Here is a 19,037-nt window from a genome sequence, read left to right on the forward strand (position 1 = left end):
GAGCTTGGGGGTGGGGGTGGGGTGCTGAAGAATCGCCCGGATCTTCACATCTTTCGTCATATCCATGCACACAACCACGTCCTTGTACACAGTCACGTCCATGTATACAGTTACATCAATGTATACACAATCAGTCCCCACAGCCATGTACACAGTCATGTCCCTGTATACAGTCACGTCCATGTATACAGTCCAATATGTGTATATGTCACGCCCATGTATGTACAGTCTCATATATGTATATAGTCACACCCATGTATAGTCTCATATGTGCATATAGTCACGCCCATTTATACAGTTTCATATGTGCATATAGTCACGCCCATGTATACAGTCTTATATATGTATCTAGTCACGCCCATGTATACAGTTTCATATGTGCATATAGTCACGCCCATGTATACAGTCTTATATATGTATCTAGTCACGCCCATGCATTGTCTCATATATGTAGTCTCGCCCATTTATAGTCACGCCCATACATAATCACGCCCCTGTATACAGTCAAATCCATATATAGTCACGCCCCTTTATACACACTCACATCCATGTATACTCACGACCCTTTATGCAGTAACATCCATGTATAGTCATGCCAATATATACACAGTCACAACCATGTATACACGGCACACCCCTTTATGCAGGGCCCAGTCACATCCATGTCTAGTCACGCCCCTGTATTCGCAGTCACACCAATGTTGACACGCCCCTTTATACAGTCACGCCCTTGTATAGTCCCCCCCCCCCCCCCTACATACAGTCACATCCATGTAAAACACGTCCTTGTATAGTCACGCCCCAGTATGCAAAGTCACACCCAGTATGCAAAGTCACACCCCAGTATGCAAAGTCACACCCCAGTTTGCAAAGTCACGCTCTAGTATGCAAAGTCACGCCCCTGTATACAGTCACCTCCATGTAAATCCAGTCACGTGTATGTATATCCACTAACGTCCATGTATACACAGTCACGCAAATATATATATGTTCAGTCACGTCCATGTATGACAAGTCAGTTCTCCAGTCAGCATGCCTGAAAATGAGACTTCGGTGTTTTCATGTACTTTTGTACGTAGGTTTCGCCCAAAGTGGTAAACGTCTAACACCTGCATCACTTCGGGACTTCCTGTCACGTTAAGCGGGAACACGTGGTACGCCTCAAACACTGATCATAATGGTGTTAACGAATGGTTAAACAAACCCCACCCATGAATAGCGCTTTGATTCGCCTGTTTATCAGAATGACCGGCTGTTCCAAGAAATCCACTGTCATTATACTCGAATACCACCCGATTTTTTTTATATTACTATAGTTAATATGTCATGGCATAGGTGGTCCTTTAACTCCTTTGCCATGACAGATTAACAATAGCAATAAGAACCGGGTAGTCCTAAACCTCTTTTTAGAAGTATATCGAACATATTCTTTCATATTTCTACAGTTAATCTGTCATGCCGTGACATAATAACTATAGTATTACGAAAGAATCGAGTGGTCCCTAACTTCATTTGAGTAGTATATCCGTGCACAGCCTTGTGGTTGAAGCGTTTTCCCCGTCACGCATGACCTGGGCCCACTTGCACAAAGCGATCTTAGCGCTACGACTATTATAAGCCTATGTTAAAGTATGGGAGTTACGATCATCTTAGCGTTAAGATCGCTTTGTGCAAGTGGGCCCTGGATTCGATTCCCTACATAGGTACTGCGTGAGAACATATTGGTTGGTGTTTCGATATGACTTAATACAGCATATATAAATTAAGAGGTAAATATGATGCGAGAGAAATCTCATTGACTAACAATATCTCCAAACATTAAGATGATCAAGAATGGTACAAAATACTGTTTCATCTTCCGAGAATTCCACGAGAGTCGGTATTGGATCCAGCTTAAACATGTTGAGTAGCCAATGTTTGCATGCTCGCAGACAACACGCTTTTTAACACGTAAATAACTGCTCGGGGTGTAGCCTCACAGGAGTGTGTCACGACCACACGACAAGGAACGTGCCCGTTACCATGTTGTCGTGGACCTACATGAAGGCAGCGGCAGGACACATTTGGTGGGCTTCTGATATCAATCTTCTACGGCATCATGGCATGGTGGGTGCGCACCAGACTAGTGTATCAGCATTGAGTTTGTATACCAACCCATACAGTTCGAAATTCCACATGGAAACGGTAGTATTGCTGATGTTTTTTTGCAATACTTTTCTATAAATATCTAATCCCCAGTGTTCCTGGGAGGCATTGGGATGTTGAATCATCATTCGTACATGCGTTAGGGGTTATTCCGGGGCCATACCGTTGTCCAAGCACAGAGTGTCTGTGAAGTGGGAGAATCTTGTTTATATCTTTGTAGGACAGCCTTTAAATACTCAGACGAAGGGCCGATAGCATGAGCATCGAACCAAGTCATCCGGGTAGGATGACTCCGGTCTGTCTGGTCCCGCATTGAACCAACCGGTGCGTACCTAAGTCGGTTCTGGCAAGCAAGGAGAACTGGGACTATACCTGTTCGCATGCACCTGTTTGCATACCCATGCAAATATACATACCGTATTTTCTTGAGTGTAGTGCGCACCCATGTATAATGCGCACCCCCCTCTACCGGATTCAGTATTTTGGAGAAAAGAAAATTCGCTTATCAAGCGCAGAAAAAAGTTACACCGTACCCCTTCAGCGAAGTCCGGTAAACGAACGGAGGATGAGAAACTTGGTCAGTACAAATTCGAAATTTGAGATAAAAAATCACCAGACATGTTGATTTACCGTTTAAATTGTATTTTTTAAATTGTATTTTTTTGTTCTGCTAGGCATTGTTTTCCATCCAGGGATTAAGATTACCTTGTGTATTTTCTCGTAAACTAAGCCGGAAACAGCAATCAGCTGTACACACGTTTTCTTGGAATCTACCGGTGATTCGGTCAAGACACACCCTATGATATAACTTTACAGTTTTTAAATGCAAGGATCGGCAAAAATTGTATCTGAAACAAAAAAATTTTTATCAGGTACGTACGTAAAATATAGACACGTGTAATTTTGTCATGCGAATGCAATTGCATACGTTGGCAAATTTGCATCAGCTGTAAATTTACATCTTGTCGAGAGGTTGCGCAAATGTTACGGTAAGAACTCTGGCAGCGTGGACACGACCAGGCCATCCGATATTTATATCTCTAAAAACATACCGATGACCCTTCATTGTCAACGAATACCAAACCTAGCGATTTAGGTAATCTCTATGTTCTCTTGGGCTAGTTTGGGGATATGAGGTCCGTCGATTGCACCTGGTAGTTCGGAAAGCTCCGTTATCGTCACTACCATTGATGACCTCTTCCAAACTTCCTCACATAGCCGGGTATCGTAGTCGTCCATGAGAAACTATACATAGATTCTATTGACCACTGTAGTTTCGCTAACACCCATAAGGTTTCCCATAGTTCTGTATTCGCTGCAGATGCCACAAGGCGTCTAATGCGCCACTATTCGCTGTGCAGAGTTGCGTCCCTTCGGCAATCCAGATTGTGGGTTCGAATTCCGGTTCGCCCCGATTATGTTTCTAGGTTTGTCAGGACTCGTGCTCGTGAGTGTCACATCACGTGTAAACGTCTAAGTCCTGTTTCGCTTCGGGCTTTCCTCCCACATCAAGCTGACACGCCGTGGTATAACTGGAAATCCGTTCAAAGCGGCGTCAGACCCAACTCACTGATATAGTATGTGACGCCGTCATTTGCACATGCCATTGCTAAACATGGCTCAGTATCTCTCACTCAGTCACTCACTCACTCACTCACTCATTCACCCACTCATTCTTCCCATGATTGACGCTATGTCAACACTGTTTTCATTGTCCAAAATAATAACATACAATATTAAACCGCTTCCATAATCGTAAGAAATCTCTATTAAAAGCAGTCCATTGTAAGATTCCTACTACATGTATATCATAAACATGTATGTACGGATCACTATCACATAGTGAGGATACCCGGTGTTCGTGAGAGTATCTTGCACTATCGGCGGCACCCGTCACAAACACAGTAGACCCGTGAAGATTCGGGGTAGAATAGGTTTTCAGCAACCCATGCTTGCCATAAAAGGCGACTATGCTTGTCGTAAGAGGCGACTAACGGGATCGGGTGGTCAGACTCGCTGACTTGGTTGATGCATGTCATCGATCCCAATTGCGTGGGTCGATGTTCATGATGTAAATCACTGGATTGTCTGGTCCAGACTCGATTATTTACAGACCGCCGTCATATAGCTGGAATGTTGCTGAGTGCGGCGTTAAACAACAAACACAGTAAAAAGAGAGTCATTAAAATTGTTCCTGAAAAAAACACGGAAACACATGGTACAAGTAAAAATAGAGAGTTGCATCGGACATAATTTTAGTCACTGATACGTCAAATCTGGAAATGTCATTCCGTTCATAAAAGACATTTACACTCTGACAATAACAAACAAAGCATTAATCATAAAAGTTACTATATAATGTATAGGGAAAGCGACCGACTTATATAATCCCTTTAATGAAGATCCAAGTGAATCGCCGAGTGCCACGCATGTGAGTTGGGGCTTGGCTTGCGGACAATGCCTGTTCTGCGATCATTTATCTTGGTTCAGCTCTGTCTGAGGCTGTTATTCCAAAAGGTTTCCCAAACATTAACGTATAGCCGAAGCGCGTGCCGAGGAGGAATTAGCGTGCCGTATTCCCAAGTCTCTGGGCGGAATGGGCAGGCCGTGCGTGCTGGTGACGCGCTCAGTGCGTGCACGACGCAATCAGGGACCGGGTCACACACGGGGCCCTGTAATCATATAGATCTTCCTCCTCTCTCCCTCCCTCCCAAGATTCTGCCCCAGTAGCGGCGTTTGGCCTCTCCACTACACAGACTGAAAAAGCAGGACAAGCTTCAGAAATTTTCTATGGATTTTTAGCGATTAGTGGTGACATGATTAGATTTAGCAAAACTGATGTTTATCGGAGTATTTATGTTATAGTGCCTACGCACCTGATAATACAGAAGGTGAGACGTACAGGCGCTTACCCATTGATTGTAACTATCATATTAGTCGTGCGTGGCAAGTCCAAACTAGTTCAGATACTTATGTCTAAATCAGAAAAGGCTTATACTCGCGTTGATCTTATTTTCACGAGTTTGATATTCTGTCTACTGCCGATCCTTGACTTCGACATAACTGGCGTCAAAAATAACGAAAAACGATTAATGTGGAGTAATTCAGCTTGAGAGTTAGAGCAAAATCTTGCAAAGCCAGTTTTAGAACAGGCACATATATATGATGGTTCATGGGACATTCGAAGCCGCTTGTCGTGGTTCGAATCTCTGATTCTTCCCAGTTATAATTCTTGGTATGTCAGTACCATACCAACGCGTGTTTGTGGATTCACTAGGACCAGAACGCATCACATGTTTCTTTCCTCACACGTTAACCTTATACGCCGTGGCATAACTGAAATACTGTTAATACAGTGGCCATCAACAAAGAACAAACTGATCTCCCTACACTATTGGAGAATCTTCTAAATAAACTGTATCTGACTTTAAAGTAAGGTAAGGTGAAATTGGGTTTAACGTCACGTTCAAAATCATTGCACTTATATTGTGCTTGCGTGTGTGGCTGATTTTACTAGTTTTTTTACCGACTTTTGTCTGTTTTGTGGCGCCAGCCCACTGAGATACCATGACGCAGTTGAACACGAATACCCCACTCAGACACAGTATACTGACTCCGAGCCAACCAGTCCTTGCTTGAGCCCCTTAATGCCGAGCGCCAGGGTACAATAAGTACCATCATTTAACGTCTGTTGGTATGACACGTCCGGGATCGAACCACCGGCCGACCGGGCAGACGCTCAATCCACGAGACCATCTGACCTTAAGCTACTTTGGGACCGATACTCTGATGTTCTGGAGGTAACGCGGGGGCTCGGCTTTTTGTAAATTAAACAAAATCGGTCCCTGGCACCATGCTTGTTGTCCTAAACGGAATGAGTCGTAAAATACGAATTAAAGTGTCTCGAATCATTTCTGAGAGAAAGATGTATATAAAGTAACGCCCAAAAAGATCATCAGTCTCTCTGTTTGACATCAATCAACCCGGGACGACTGTCTCGCTGTGTACGCCAACAGTTTATATGCGTCAATATCTATTCCCAGGTATACTACTAGACTGGCATTTGGGAATTTCTATTCTTCTACGATACTCCAAAGTATGTACTTATGACGGAGGACCTGTGAAGATCCGGGTCGGAAGAGGTCTTCAGTAACCTATGCTTGTCATAAGAGGCGACTATGCTTGTTGTAAGAGCCGACTAACGGGATCGGGTTTCAGGCTCGCTGACTTGGTTGATGTATGTCATCGTTTCACAGTTGCGTGGATCAATGCTCATGATGTCAATCACTGGAGTACCGGTCTAGACTCGATTATTTACAGACGGCCGTCATATAGTTGTAATATTGCTGAGTGGGAGCCTTGGTTGAGATGTGGCTGATCTGTGAGGTTTAGTGGAAGCACAACGTTCAGCACAGGAACAGTCAGCTTATTATTATCTCCATGGCGGAGTGATTTCCGTTATGTAAATGGTCGTTGCAGAAACACATAATCGATTCCTTTTGGACAGCCTCACTTGTCATTGTCAACCAGTGTATAGGTGGCGTGCTCGCTCTCATTAATCAGGTGTGGTATAACACGTGTATACACTGGTGTGAACAGCGAAGACATATCAGTTGTTGGTCTGGAGTAAGCTTCCTTGACAGAAAGGAAACTTGTACAGACAACTTGAGTGCAGGTTGTTCCGAATTATAAAACATGATTAGCCTGTACACTTGTACTAAACAACGGGATATGTTGTATGTCTGGGATATTGTGCGAAACAAAAATTTCCTCTTGCATTCATTCACTCACGGGTCTATTAACGGCTGCCATTTGTCAAACCAATAAATTATCCACACACTGCCATCTATCCACTCAACAATCCACACACTGCCAACCATCCACTCAACAATCCACACACTGCCATCCATCCACACACTGCCATCCATCCACTCATCAATCCACACACTGCCATCCATCCACTCAACAATCCACACACTGCCATCCATCCACACACTGCCATCCATCCACACAACAATCCACACACTGCCATCCATCCACTCAACAATCCACACACTGCCATCCATCCACTCAACAATCCACATACTGCCATCCATCCACTCAACAATCCACACACTGCCATCCATCCACTCAACAATCCACACACTGCCATCCATCCACACAACAATCCACACACTGCCATCCATCCACTGAACAATCCACACACTGCCATCAATCCACTCAACAATCCACACACTGCCATCCATCCACTCATCCATCCACACACTGCCATCCATCCACACAACAATCCACACACTGCCATCCATCCACTCAACAATCCACACACTGCCATCCATCCACTCAACAATCCACACACTGCCATCCATCCACCCAACAATCCACACACTGCCATCCATCCACTCAACAATCCACACACTGCCATCCATCCACACAACAATCCACACACTGCCATCCATCCACTCAACAATCCACACACTGCCATCCATCCACACACTGCCATCCATCCACTCAACAATCCACACACTGCCATCCATCCACACACTGCCATCCATCCACACAACAATCCACACACTGCCATCCATCCACTCATCCATCCACACACTGCCATCCATCCACACAACAATCCACACACTGCCATCCATCCACTCAACAATCCACACACTGCCATCCATCCACTCAACAATCCACACACTGCCATCCATCCACACACTGCCATCCATCCACTCAACAATCCACACACTGCCATCCATCCATTCATCCATCCACACACTGCCATCCAACCACTCATAAACCCCATGCAGTCAGTCGACTTACGAAAACTGTTTGACAGGAAGCGAAACACTTTAGACATCACGATCCGAGCATGCAGGTGTAGTTAGATATCAAGAGGCTTGCAACGTTTGTAAGTCTCCGTCGTTACATCTTAACGACTGTCGCAGTCTTCTCCAAACAGTTCATAGAGCTAACACGTTAACGCCAGAGAATAACAAGTCTTGATTTATCTGCTGAAACAGATTCCATTAGGTATAAAATGCAAATAGCGGTGAAACTTATTCGAACGGATCACTGAAAATCAGTGAGAACACCAGTGTTGGCAGAAAGGTTAAGGGGCGATGGGGTAGCCTTGTGGTTAAAGCGTTCGCTTGTCACGCATAAGACCCAGGTTCGATTCCCCACATGGGTACAATGTGTGAAGCCCATTTCTGGTGTCCACCACCGTGATATTGCTAAAATATTGCTAAAAGAGGCGTAAAACCATACTCACTCACTCACGAGCATGTCCTGCTATACCGGTAGCACCCGCCAGCCATACAATGTGCTTGAAAAGGTGCATGTTCGTTGGCTGACGCCGCACAGCTGTACTCCTGCCATACTATGGCGGCATGGAAATAATCCGGTTCTGACCAGACGATCAAGTGACAGACCACATAATCAAGTGACACGATAGCGCATTTACCGATTATGTTGGAACTTTATAAAAACGGTATGGTAATTTTGATGTATTACGTCTGCTGTGAACAAGTGTAGAGATTCTGCTGCTTATAAGTAAAGAGAGACGTTTAAGAAATATCTTCGTTTTGGAAGGCATCAGGGCAGTTTTAACGTCTCAACTAAAGTATTTCTTTTGTAGTTGACTCCAGGTAATTCATAAATGCTACTGAGCTTATTGTGAAACTCGGAGACTTGAGTCCACCAGCAGAAACATCGATATATATCGTCGTCAACAAACCTCTGAACCATTATAGAAAATATGCATATCAAACTGGGTTCTATGATTTGTTTGGTTTGTTTGTTTGTTGTTTAACGCCGCACTCAGCAATATTCCAGCTATATGATGGCGGTCTGTAAATAATCGAGTCTGGACCAGACAATCCAATGATTGACATCATGAACATCGATCTACGCAATTGGGATCGATGACATGCATCAACCAAGTCAGCGAGCCTGACCACCCGATCCCGTTAGTCGCCTCTTACGACAAGCATAGTCGTCTTTTATGGCAAGCATAGGTTGCTGAACAGCTATTCTACCTCGGATCTTCACGGGTTCTATGAAGTTTGAAAGGTTAGAAATACTAAATAACAACAATGCTTGTTTTCGAAGCATTCTTCGTTATTGTTTTCAGTTCACCATAGATGCCGGTGAAACATGTTCGTCAAGTTTGTAGTCTCCCAGCAACACCAACTGATTGTACGGTTGCCATAGAGATGGAAATATAACACTAATATGATTGACATAAGAGAATAAGGAAATGAAAGGAGATATGTTATGCAAACACACTTTGTCTCCTAAAATATTTTACAATGTATGAGTAGGATAACTGCGTGTTTTGTTTGCGACATGGGAGTACGTCTTGGGAAAAGGATTCCGTACACGATGTTCTTCAAACAATAACGATTCGACCAGTTCAGTTTGTAATAATGTTAAAAGACGGAGCCTGGTTTTACCTTTCCATTGGATGACATTCGACAGGTGTCCGAATCACGCTTTATGCACACTGCAGCTATTTACCTTGAAACACTTTGGCGCCCAGCCGCCGACATCATGGCCTGTGAATACTTCATTTTTTCTACTTCTTCTGTTGAACATCTTGATGGGGATTGTGTTTGATGTTGTTTTGTTGCGATGTTCAAGAGCTTTGAATTAAAAATGAATGTGCTTTTTTATGAAAGTTAAAAGTATCTGATTATTTCTTTGATATAAATGTTAGAGCTTTTGATAATAGGTAACCCAACGAACGGTCACATTCAGGCCTCTTCAATTTGTTTTCATGAAGCTGTGAAGAAGGGCCTAACATATATATCTTTTGTTTACCGAATTACCTTATGAAGTTTCGGTTGTCTCTCTTAAACCACAAGAGCAACCACTCTAATGCACAAATGGTATCTCTCAAACCTGCTCAAATCCTCTCTAAACTAATGTAATGGTTTAGTTTCCATGGCAACCATATCAAACCCAGAGTTATTTGTTACCATTGGTTCTCGTATCTACCCATATAAATTAAGTTTCCAGAATATTCTCGCTTGTCGCACGAGGCGACTTAAATGGATTGGGTTTTCAGGTTCGGTGATTTGATTGACTGCGGTAGTTCTTTTTTTAACGTTGTTCATATCTATCAGTGGTTTGTCTGGCCCAGACTCGATTATTTACACACCATCGTGACTGTTGGACTGGTCTACTTGTGGGGAACGTTAACCAACAAATAAACAAAGACATGTAACTGAATCGAGACCAGGCAAACACGGTGTCCAAAGTATGAACAACTACCCTTTTCTCCTTATGGTTATCATAATATACACTCAACCATGCAATCACACATTTGGCCATCTTATCTATATCAATATGTGTGATTACAACATCTACATCATGTTGGTATTGCCCGTGAACATCCGGGTTACAATAGGTCTTCAGCAACCCATGCTTGCCGTAAAAGGCGACTATGCTTGTCGTAAGAGGCGACTAACAGGATCGGGTGGTCAGGCTCGCTGACTTGGTTGATGCATGTCATCATATCCCAATTGCGTTGATTGATGCTCATGATGTCAATCACTGGATTGTCTGGTCCAGACTCGATTATTTACAGACCGCCATCATATAGCTGGAATATTGCTGAGTGCGGCGTTAAACACAAAACAAACATGTTGGTATTGTGGGAATCTCGATTGCATAACTGATTTTCGATGGTCATTCGTGTCGTTTTTACATCTATTTTGCCTGTTTACGCCCAGTGGAATCTATTTCGGCGGATAATCGACACGTGTTATTCTCTGGCGTGGACGTTTTGTATTTACAGTCCCTGTCCACATGTTGAGACCAACTGTCTTGCCACGAGTAATTACGGATAATCTATTCTAAGTGTTCCACAAGAACAAACACGTTACGGGTGCCAGACATTTGGCACATAACTTCTATTTGAATCGGATATATGCATTTCTATTCACTCGAGACACGTAACCGCCGTGGTATAGCGGATAGAGCATCTGTCTGGAAAGCAGAAGGTCGATGGGTCGATCCCCGGCCCCCATACACCAAAAGTCGTTAAGATGGTACTTATTGTTTCCCTGACTGGCGCTCGGCATAAGGGGATAAAATAAGTACTGGTATGGTGCGTCTGATATCTCAGTGGGCAAGTACAATAAAACCGGCATTAGCCCGAACTATTACATGCAGACGCACGCACGCACGCACACGCGCGCGCGTGCATGCACGTCGCTATATATGTGCAATAATCCTGAATGCGACGTTAAGCCCCAGTTTTACCTCACTCGTAATCGTAATTCGGAGTTTCGAGAAAAGAATGTCTTGAAATATTTACCCGAGTCCAGGTTTTATTGAGGAACTGGTAACTGTGTTTCATGGTTCACTAAAGTCAGGGAGGGAGTGACTTTGGTTTCAAAGCATTAACGTCGCTTTGAACAGTATTTCTTATCATTGCTTTTGGGCTGAAAGTAAGAGGAAAGCCCGAAATGAAGCAGGTCTTGGACGTTTACCATTTAATGAAACCTACCATCGCGGATGTAATGCTGGCAAACATAGAAACATAATCAAGACGAATCTGGGTTTCGAACCAACGATCATTGGTTTCTGGCACGCCGCGTTGAAACTTAGTAGTGAGGCGACCTTTACTCTGACGGATGATTTCTAGCCTGTAAACACACATAGGGTGTACGCAACCACGATATTCGGTTACTTCGTGCAACCGGCTGATCCGTTTTTACAAATACATGCATGTATAGGCCAATATTCATACTTGATGAACTCACGTTCTGGCACGTATATAGTTAACGGCACACTTCCAGGCCGGGGTTTGATAAAGCTATGCATGTAATCAAATAGTTAAGATACCATGTAAAGGTCTTTGTGCCAGAATGGTAACGCCAGAAGACAGTCGTCGATGACGTCACATGTGACTGCCCGGAAGTATACCTTGGTGATGCGTGGTAGCATCATGGGAAGGGGGGATGTTTCATTGCTACAGGTGAAAACCGCGGGAAGTTGGCATTCAGCCCATCACCATACGACTTGCTGACGTCACAGACATGTCGCGTGTTTTTAAGACCTGAATAATGTCCGTGAATTCAGCGCCCTGATAAATTGCTAATCGATTTTCTTTCAAAGAGCAAGACAAATAAATGTACGTGCCAGGGATTGCAGAATATTTTATTTTGGAACCCCGATGTAGTTTTATCGATGTGTTCATCCGAGTTTGCGAGAGCTATGCGTCCGGTTAATTTCTTGCCTCTTTGCCTGCTAGTCACGAACGCGGCTTAGCGCGAAGACATGTAAATTAACGCGATTTAATCAGATGCGGGCTCAGATCGCACTTGAAGCACGCAAGCCTGTCGAGAGGTTGGCGCATCACCCTGGCGTCGTCACTGGGGATAATAGTGGACGTCTCGAGCACTGAGCCCCCACTCCCTGCCCCCTGCACGTATCTGGCCGCGCCCTAGGCCATAAGCTTGCCTCTACTATACAGACCCGATCACAATCGATTGTGAAAAACAACAGACGTTTCTGACCCAGTCTGCTCTCTTTCGTATACAGAATATCTATGATAGCAGCACATGATATTTCAAGTCATTCGCATCGATAGGGTTTATAATCCAGAGCAAGAATAAATCTGTCCATTAATCGGGACCAGCACGCTCTCGTGTTATAACTGTATTATGAGCGCTGTCAGATGTGACGTGTCGGCGACTTGTTCTCTTTACATCCAGCTCCCTGACAGCGCAACCTACATTTATTGTGGGATATTGTGTGGACAGCTTTGATAGCGCTCTGTCTGTCTAGCCCTGTCACTGTAAGGACGTCAGTTCTATGCAGAATCACACTTGCGTTTCCTCCGAGCTGTTCGACTATCGAATTCCATTGTAATTTGACTGTGTGTGTTGCGTGATCTAGAAACACCACACACGTGAGTAAGCTACAGCGAGAGGTATTCGTTTACAATTGGCTGCGCATGCGCATTGTCGTAGCGCAACCTTGTATGAGATTTCAAGTAGTTGGCGGCATTGACTGTGTGTGTGTGTGAGAGAGAGAGAGACGGAGACTTTGATCGGTGTGGGCTTTCGCAGACAGCGAAGGTATCAATGACACATGCTCAGACTTCGCGCAATGCTCGAATGGAGTGTTCATGCTAGTGTGAGGTGGTTTTAGACATTTTCTGTCGCTGAGGATTTCCCCAACACCATGTCAATGCCGCACCGAGCCCACAGACAGCACTGCTACCTGTGCGATCTGCCCAGGACACCATGGGCTATGTTACATGATTTCTCCGAATCTGTGTGCCGGGGATGTGTCAACTACGAAGGACCAGATCGTATAGAAATGGTCATTGAGGCAGCGAGACAAATGAAACGTGCTCATGGATTCCAAGAAGGGCGATCGTCTGTCAAACAGGGGCAACCACCGCCGCACGGACATATGCCACCTCGTCACCATCCCGACGCACACTTGGAACCCCCGCGGATACACCACGGTCCCCCACCACCAGACAGATACCGGAATGTTATGGAATACACCCCAGGGCCAAGAATCAATGGAATCGCTGTGGGACATGTTATGCATAGACCAGACGAACAGCTTTCCGATCTTCAGCGGGGAAGCCCCACTATTCCGCGAGGGCCCCTCCCCCCTCACCAAGGATTTCCTGGCCCCCTCCCCCCAGGTAGGCATCCTCACGGGCTAGGACCGATGCCCATGCCACACCCAGCCCCTATGAACGGTAAGCGTGGGGAAACGGAGGAGGAAGAAAGTTCTAACCATTCAAGTAGTGATGAGAATGGAAACAAAATGGGACCAATAGACGATCCAGCCCTGAGGCCACTACTTGTACGCGAGACTGTGGCAGTGTTGTCGTCTGCAGTGCCTTTTGAGATAAGATTCAAGAAAGAACATTCATTGTGTGGACGTGTGTTTGCCTTTGACGCAAGTATCAAACAGGGTGCTGAGTATGACTTAAAAATGTATGCTGAGTATCCTTTGGGATCAGGGACAATTTACAGCAGTGCTTCTGGGGTTGCCAAACAAATGTACCAGGACTGCATGAAGGACTTTGGTATAAAGGGATTATCTTCGGGTTTCAAGTATCTTGAGTATGAAATGAAACATGGAAGTGGTGACTGGAGATTACTTGGTGATATGTTGCCAGAGTTAGTGCGCATATTCAAGGAGCCTGTCAAGAAGGATATGATCCCCACCTCACATGTTGACAGCTCCCTTCCACCACTGCCCAGCCCCTCATCGTTATCGAGGGGTCATGCGGGGACACCCAAGCCCCCTGTTCCACGGTCTATGTTTGAGGGAAGGAAACGCAAGGCTTCACCCGATCCTGAGGGGGAAGTTAGAGGTAAGCTGTCAGAAGAGCAATTTAAACGTCAACAGTGGATGCAAAATCAATCGGAAGCTTTAAAACTTACTATAAATTCTGCTGCATATAGCTCTGGGATGCCAAGCTCAACATCAATGTCACCCATGAGTAATCACACCCCAACCCCTCCTGAAGCTGGAAGTGGACAGAATGGCCCATCGCCAATGGCGGCACTGATGACAGTGACTGACAATATTACTCCAGGTGGGTCGCCAATTAGGGGTGAGGGTGGAATTAGACATGGACAAAGACATAATCATTCCCCAGCTACCCAGCACTTGTTTCGTGGTCGCTCAGTGGCTCAGGGGCCTGTGTCTGACGCAGGGGTTGGTAGCACAATGCCCGAATCAACAGTCCCAAATTCAGAAACCTTAAAATGTACTTTGTGTCATGAAAGACTAGAGGATACACACTTTGTTCAGTGTCCCTCTGTTGGTGAACACAAGTTTTGTTTTCCTTGCTCAAGAGACAGCATCAAACGTCAAGGAGCGGGGGCAGAAGTGTATTGCCCAAGTGGCAAAAAGTGCCCCCTAGCTGGGTCAAATGTCCCTTGGGCTTTCATGCAAGGTGAGATTGCAACAATTCTTGGTGAAGATTTCAAGGAATTGAAAATCAAGAAAGAGCGAGATACATAAACACAGTGACACGTTTTTATATACAGTTCGTACCAAAGAATGAATTTTAATGGGACTTGTTATGGGTTTTTCTTTTGTGGTTAAATTGTCTCCTTCATCATGGTATCAAGAAATATCAGTGTATTTACAAATATCAGAAAGAAGTGTTTTATGCTAGCTGTTGAGGTGTTCTGTTTTTCACTGCCGCTAAAACAATTTTTAAAGAACATTGATACATTGTGACGAGTGTATTACCTTGATAATGTTCTCTTGGTAAAAAACCAAGCTTGTGAAAGAGAAGTGTTGACGGCAGGTAATGCTTCAGACATTGGGTGCTGTGAATAAGTGTGATTGACTTGCCGGTGAAGTTAGCCTGAGGCTGTGCTATTTTGTGAATGGCTTGTGAGGCAGGGAGAGCACCCGTTGAACCCAAGTTGGACAATGTAAGGCCAGGAGTAGCAACCCTGAAACACGCTCTGTACATACTAAACATGTCGCTGTTGTATTACTGACCACACATCCACGTTTGGGGTTTGTGTGGCAGTTGAAGCCTGCCAGGTCAAGGATGCGTTGCTACAGCAGCAGGACATGTGACTGAAGCCACAAGAATACCAAGATCAACGTCTACCTAACACTCGCCGTACTTCATCACCAATCATGTTATAACGTTTTTGCCTTGTTCGATTCAGTAATCTGCTTCATTGATTACATACTTTGTGCTATTACTAGTTATATACCTTTGCTCTTTCATTTCCCTTGTTTAGGCTTGTACTTGTTGTGATCTTGAAATTTTAATGTCTTGGTGACAATTGTCTACAAAGTTTCATCAATTGACAGTGTTGTTGAGAGGATGTCTATCTGAAAAAGGGATATGGGTAAATGCAAGTTTTTATAGAGATTTGCTTGATCTGTTCATGCATTGCATGAAATACCAGATTCAACATGATTCAATTGTTATGAATTAACTGATAGAAAGGGGAATTCATTTCTATTAAAAAGCTCTTATCGTGTTCATTTCTAAGCGCTTTCTTGGCCAAAATGCTTATTATGGACTTCTGAAACCTTAAATTTTCTTTCAAGCCTCTTCATTCAGTCTATTCTTTTGATGCCAAGCTATTATTAACAGATGCATATGTCATAATCCTATATATATATAGTATGCTGTAAATTGCCTTTTTGTAATGGCTGGGGCTCTGAGTAAATCTTTGAGAAAGGGCCTGATTTTCACTATAACAAACATGGCATTTGTTTAGCCGATTGCAATACCATTCCAATAGACATTTTTAAAAGTGTTCAGCATTTTGTGTTGAAATCAAACTGATCTGTATAAAATCAATACAGGCATTGGAACGTACCCTTGATATTGTTTATTTTTATCATCTGCAAGCAATCACTTTAATTTCAATATTGGCCCAGGTTTTGTTGAGGATTACAAATAACTATTAATCTTGAGGCATGTCATTTTGTTGACCAAGTCGAGGTTACAGCGAAACTAATCACAATCCGGTACAGTTTAGAACAATATGAAACCATATACATTGTGTCTTTGATAAGCAGTGGTTAAATAGAGGTCAGTGACTCCATACTGGTCTGAACTAATCTTGGTAATCAGTGTCAGAAATAACTGCCTGCCTGTGGCTGGTAAATTGTCACCTACCTTCGCCACTGTCTGGAAGATAATTTTAAGCCAACTTATGTATTCAGTTTTATTATAACTCCTCCTAGATTCTCAAATAATTGTTAGCATTGTTTCAACTGACTCAAGATGCGATTTGTCTCTCTTTTTTTGTGATTTTTCAATATTTAATAATGTCTGAATGTTGGCAGGTAGAATTTGAAGATGGGCAGGCAACATTTATGGGTCACCTACCAGATTTTCTTTTTGGAATCACTACATACCTGTTAGTTTGATTACTGTGGTCTATGAATATTATTATTGTTTACTCAAAATGATTTTCTTCATCAATCACAAGCTACCAGGGCGCACGGGTGGCCCAGTCGTCTAAGGCGCCGCAATTCGCTGTGCAGAGTTGCGTCCCTGGACACGCCAGAAACCTATGATTGTGGGTTCGAATCCTGGTTCGCCTCGATTATATTTCTAGGTTTGTCAGCACCATACCCGTGCTCGTGGGTTAGACAGAAGTGGTAAACGTCTGAGACCTGCATCACTTCGGGCTTTCCTCCCACATTAAGCTGACACGCTGTGATATAACTGGAATAATGTTAAAAGCGGTGTTAAACCCAACTCACTCACTCACAAGCTACCAGCTGATGGCTGAAATATCATGTGAATTCACAAATCTAAAACAAACATCAAAGGCAATGATTTTTTTATACTTAATTGTTTTGTATATGTGACCCAAAACATGGTTGGCCTTCCACACAAATCCAGAATCTAAATAACAAAAAGAATTATTAACCCCTTAATAACTGTTTACATTCTGAGTTTCATGAATGCACATCAGGTCCACTTTTCCCCTCTATTATCCGTAATGATTATTGTTTAAAGATTCATATTTTACATTTTTACAAGACTATATCTACTGATAACAATGGCATGTACTCTCTTGAAAGTGTTCAACCTATCAGGGCTAGATTGTCATCATTTCATTTCCAACATTTTAACTATTAATGAGGAATTGTACTTAAGACAGTTGTCTGATATTCATTCCCCCATGACAACTTTCTATCATATTTTTCTAAAGATGTAACGTGTTCAAAAAATTTCATAAGTCATGTCTCCATATTTACATTGTTAAGTTTGTCATCATTTGAAACAAAGGTAATGTATATTTCATCAACAGCAGTATTTTTACTATCCATTACATCTCCAATGGCCCTGGGATGATCCAGGTTAGAATTGGTCTTCAGCAGCCCATGCTTGTTTTATAAGGGTGATCAATGGGATTGGATTGTCTGACTCACTGACTTTGTTGTCATCATATCCCATTTGCGTAGACTGATGCACAGGAAGTCAATCACTGGATTGTCTGGCCCCGACATAATTATTTACGGACTGCTGTCATTTAGCAGAGTATGGCATTAAGCAACAAACAAACAGCATCTTAAATGGCCCTGTGAAGATCTAGGTTAGAATTGGTCTTCAGCAACCCATGTTTGTTGTAAAAAATGACTAATGGGTGCGGGTGGTCAGGCTTGCTGACTTGTTGATGCATGTCATCCCAGTTGCATAGATCGATGCTCATGATGTCAATCACTGGATTGTCGCGACCAGACTCGATTATTTACAGACCGCCGACATATAGCTGGAATATTGCTGAGTGTGGCTACAACAAACAAAACATGTTACGTATGTGAGATGAAGGGGATGGCTTCACCATGTTTACAATGCTACATTTGCTATTAAGTTATCAGTTCTGGTAAAAAGTCACACTGACAGCATGTGTTTTAAGCACGAAATATACTTGTAAATAAGAGGTACATTAATATTTGTCAAATTATGATTGTTATCTGCTTATTGTATTTTTCTGACATTATGTTGGTAATTTGATTTCTATGAATGCTGCTCTTTCTCTGAATTAGAAATCTTGCAAGTATTGAGCTAGATTGGTCAACTGCTTGATTTTATGTCTCTGCTTTGTTATAAAGATAGTTTATGTTTGCAGCATTTTGTTACCTGTTAGTATTCCATTTTCATTATTTCATTGTTCAAATAATCGTTGAGTAAGTTTTGTTTGTTTATCAAAAAGCAATTAAAATGTATTGTCTATAACTTGTGTTTTAGTCATCTCTACAAGAGCAGAATATATACATGCACATTCATTGCACTAAAGTACTTGTAGCACATGTGGTGGCTCAATAGCGACTGTTCGAAATGTGCCTCTGTCAACCCAGCAGTGAGTGAGTATGATTTTACGCGGCTTTTAGCAATATTCCAGCAATATCAC

General features: G+C 43.2%; 2 protein-coding genes across 4 annotated transcripts in view; both read left to right on the forward strand.

Annotated features, from left to right (window-relative positions):
* Positions 1–19,037, forward strand: part of LOC139443190 (TALPID3 protein-like) — a 135,892-nt gene that overhangs the window by 34,367 nt on the left and 82,488 nt on the right. The gene's annotated exons all lie outside the window — the stretch shown is intronic.
* Positions 13,154–18,249, forward strand: LOC139443034 (probable E3 ubiquitin-protein ligase IRF2BPL). Its single transcript, XM_071223957.1, has one exon. The coding sequence runs from the start codon at positions 13,336–13,338 to the stop codon at positions 15,148–15,150; it is 1,815 nt and encodes a 604-aa protein (XP_071080058.1). The 5' UTR covers positions 13,154–13,335; the 3' UTR covers positions 15,151–18,249.

The sequence above is a fragment of the Haliotis cracherodii genome, unplaced genomic scaffold, assembly GCF_022045235.1.
Source record: "Haliotis cracherodii isolate W230 unplaced genomic scaffold, xgHalCrac1.p SCAF_5, whole genome shotgun sequence".
Lineage (NCBI taxonomy): Eukaryota > Metazoa > Mollusca > Gastropoda > Lepetellida > Haliotidae > Haliotis > Haliotis cracherodii.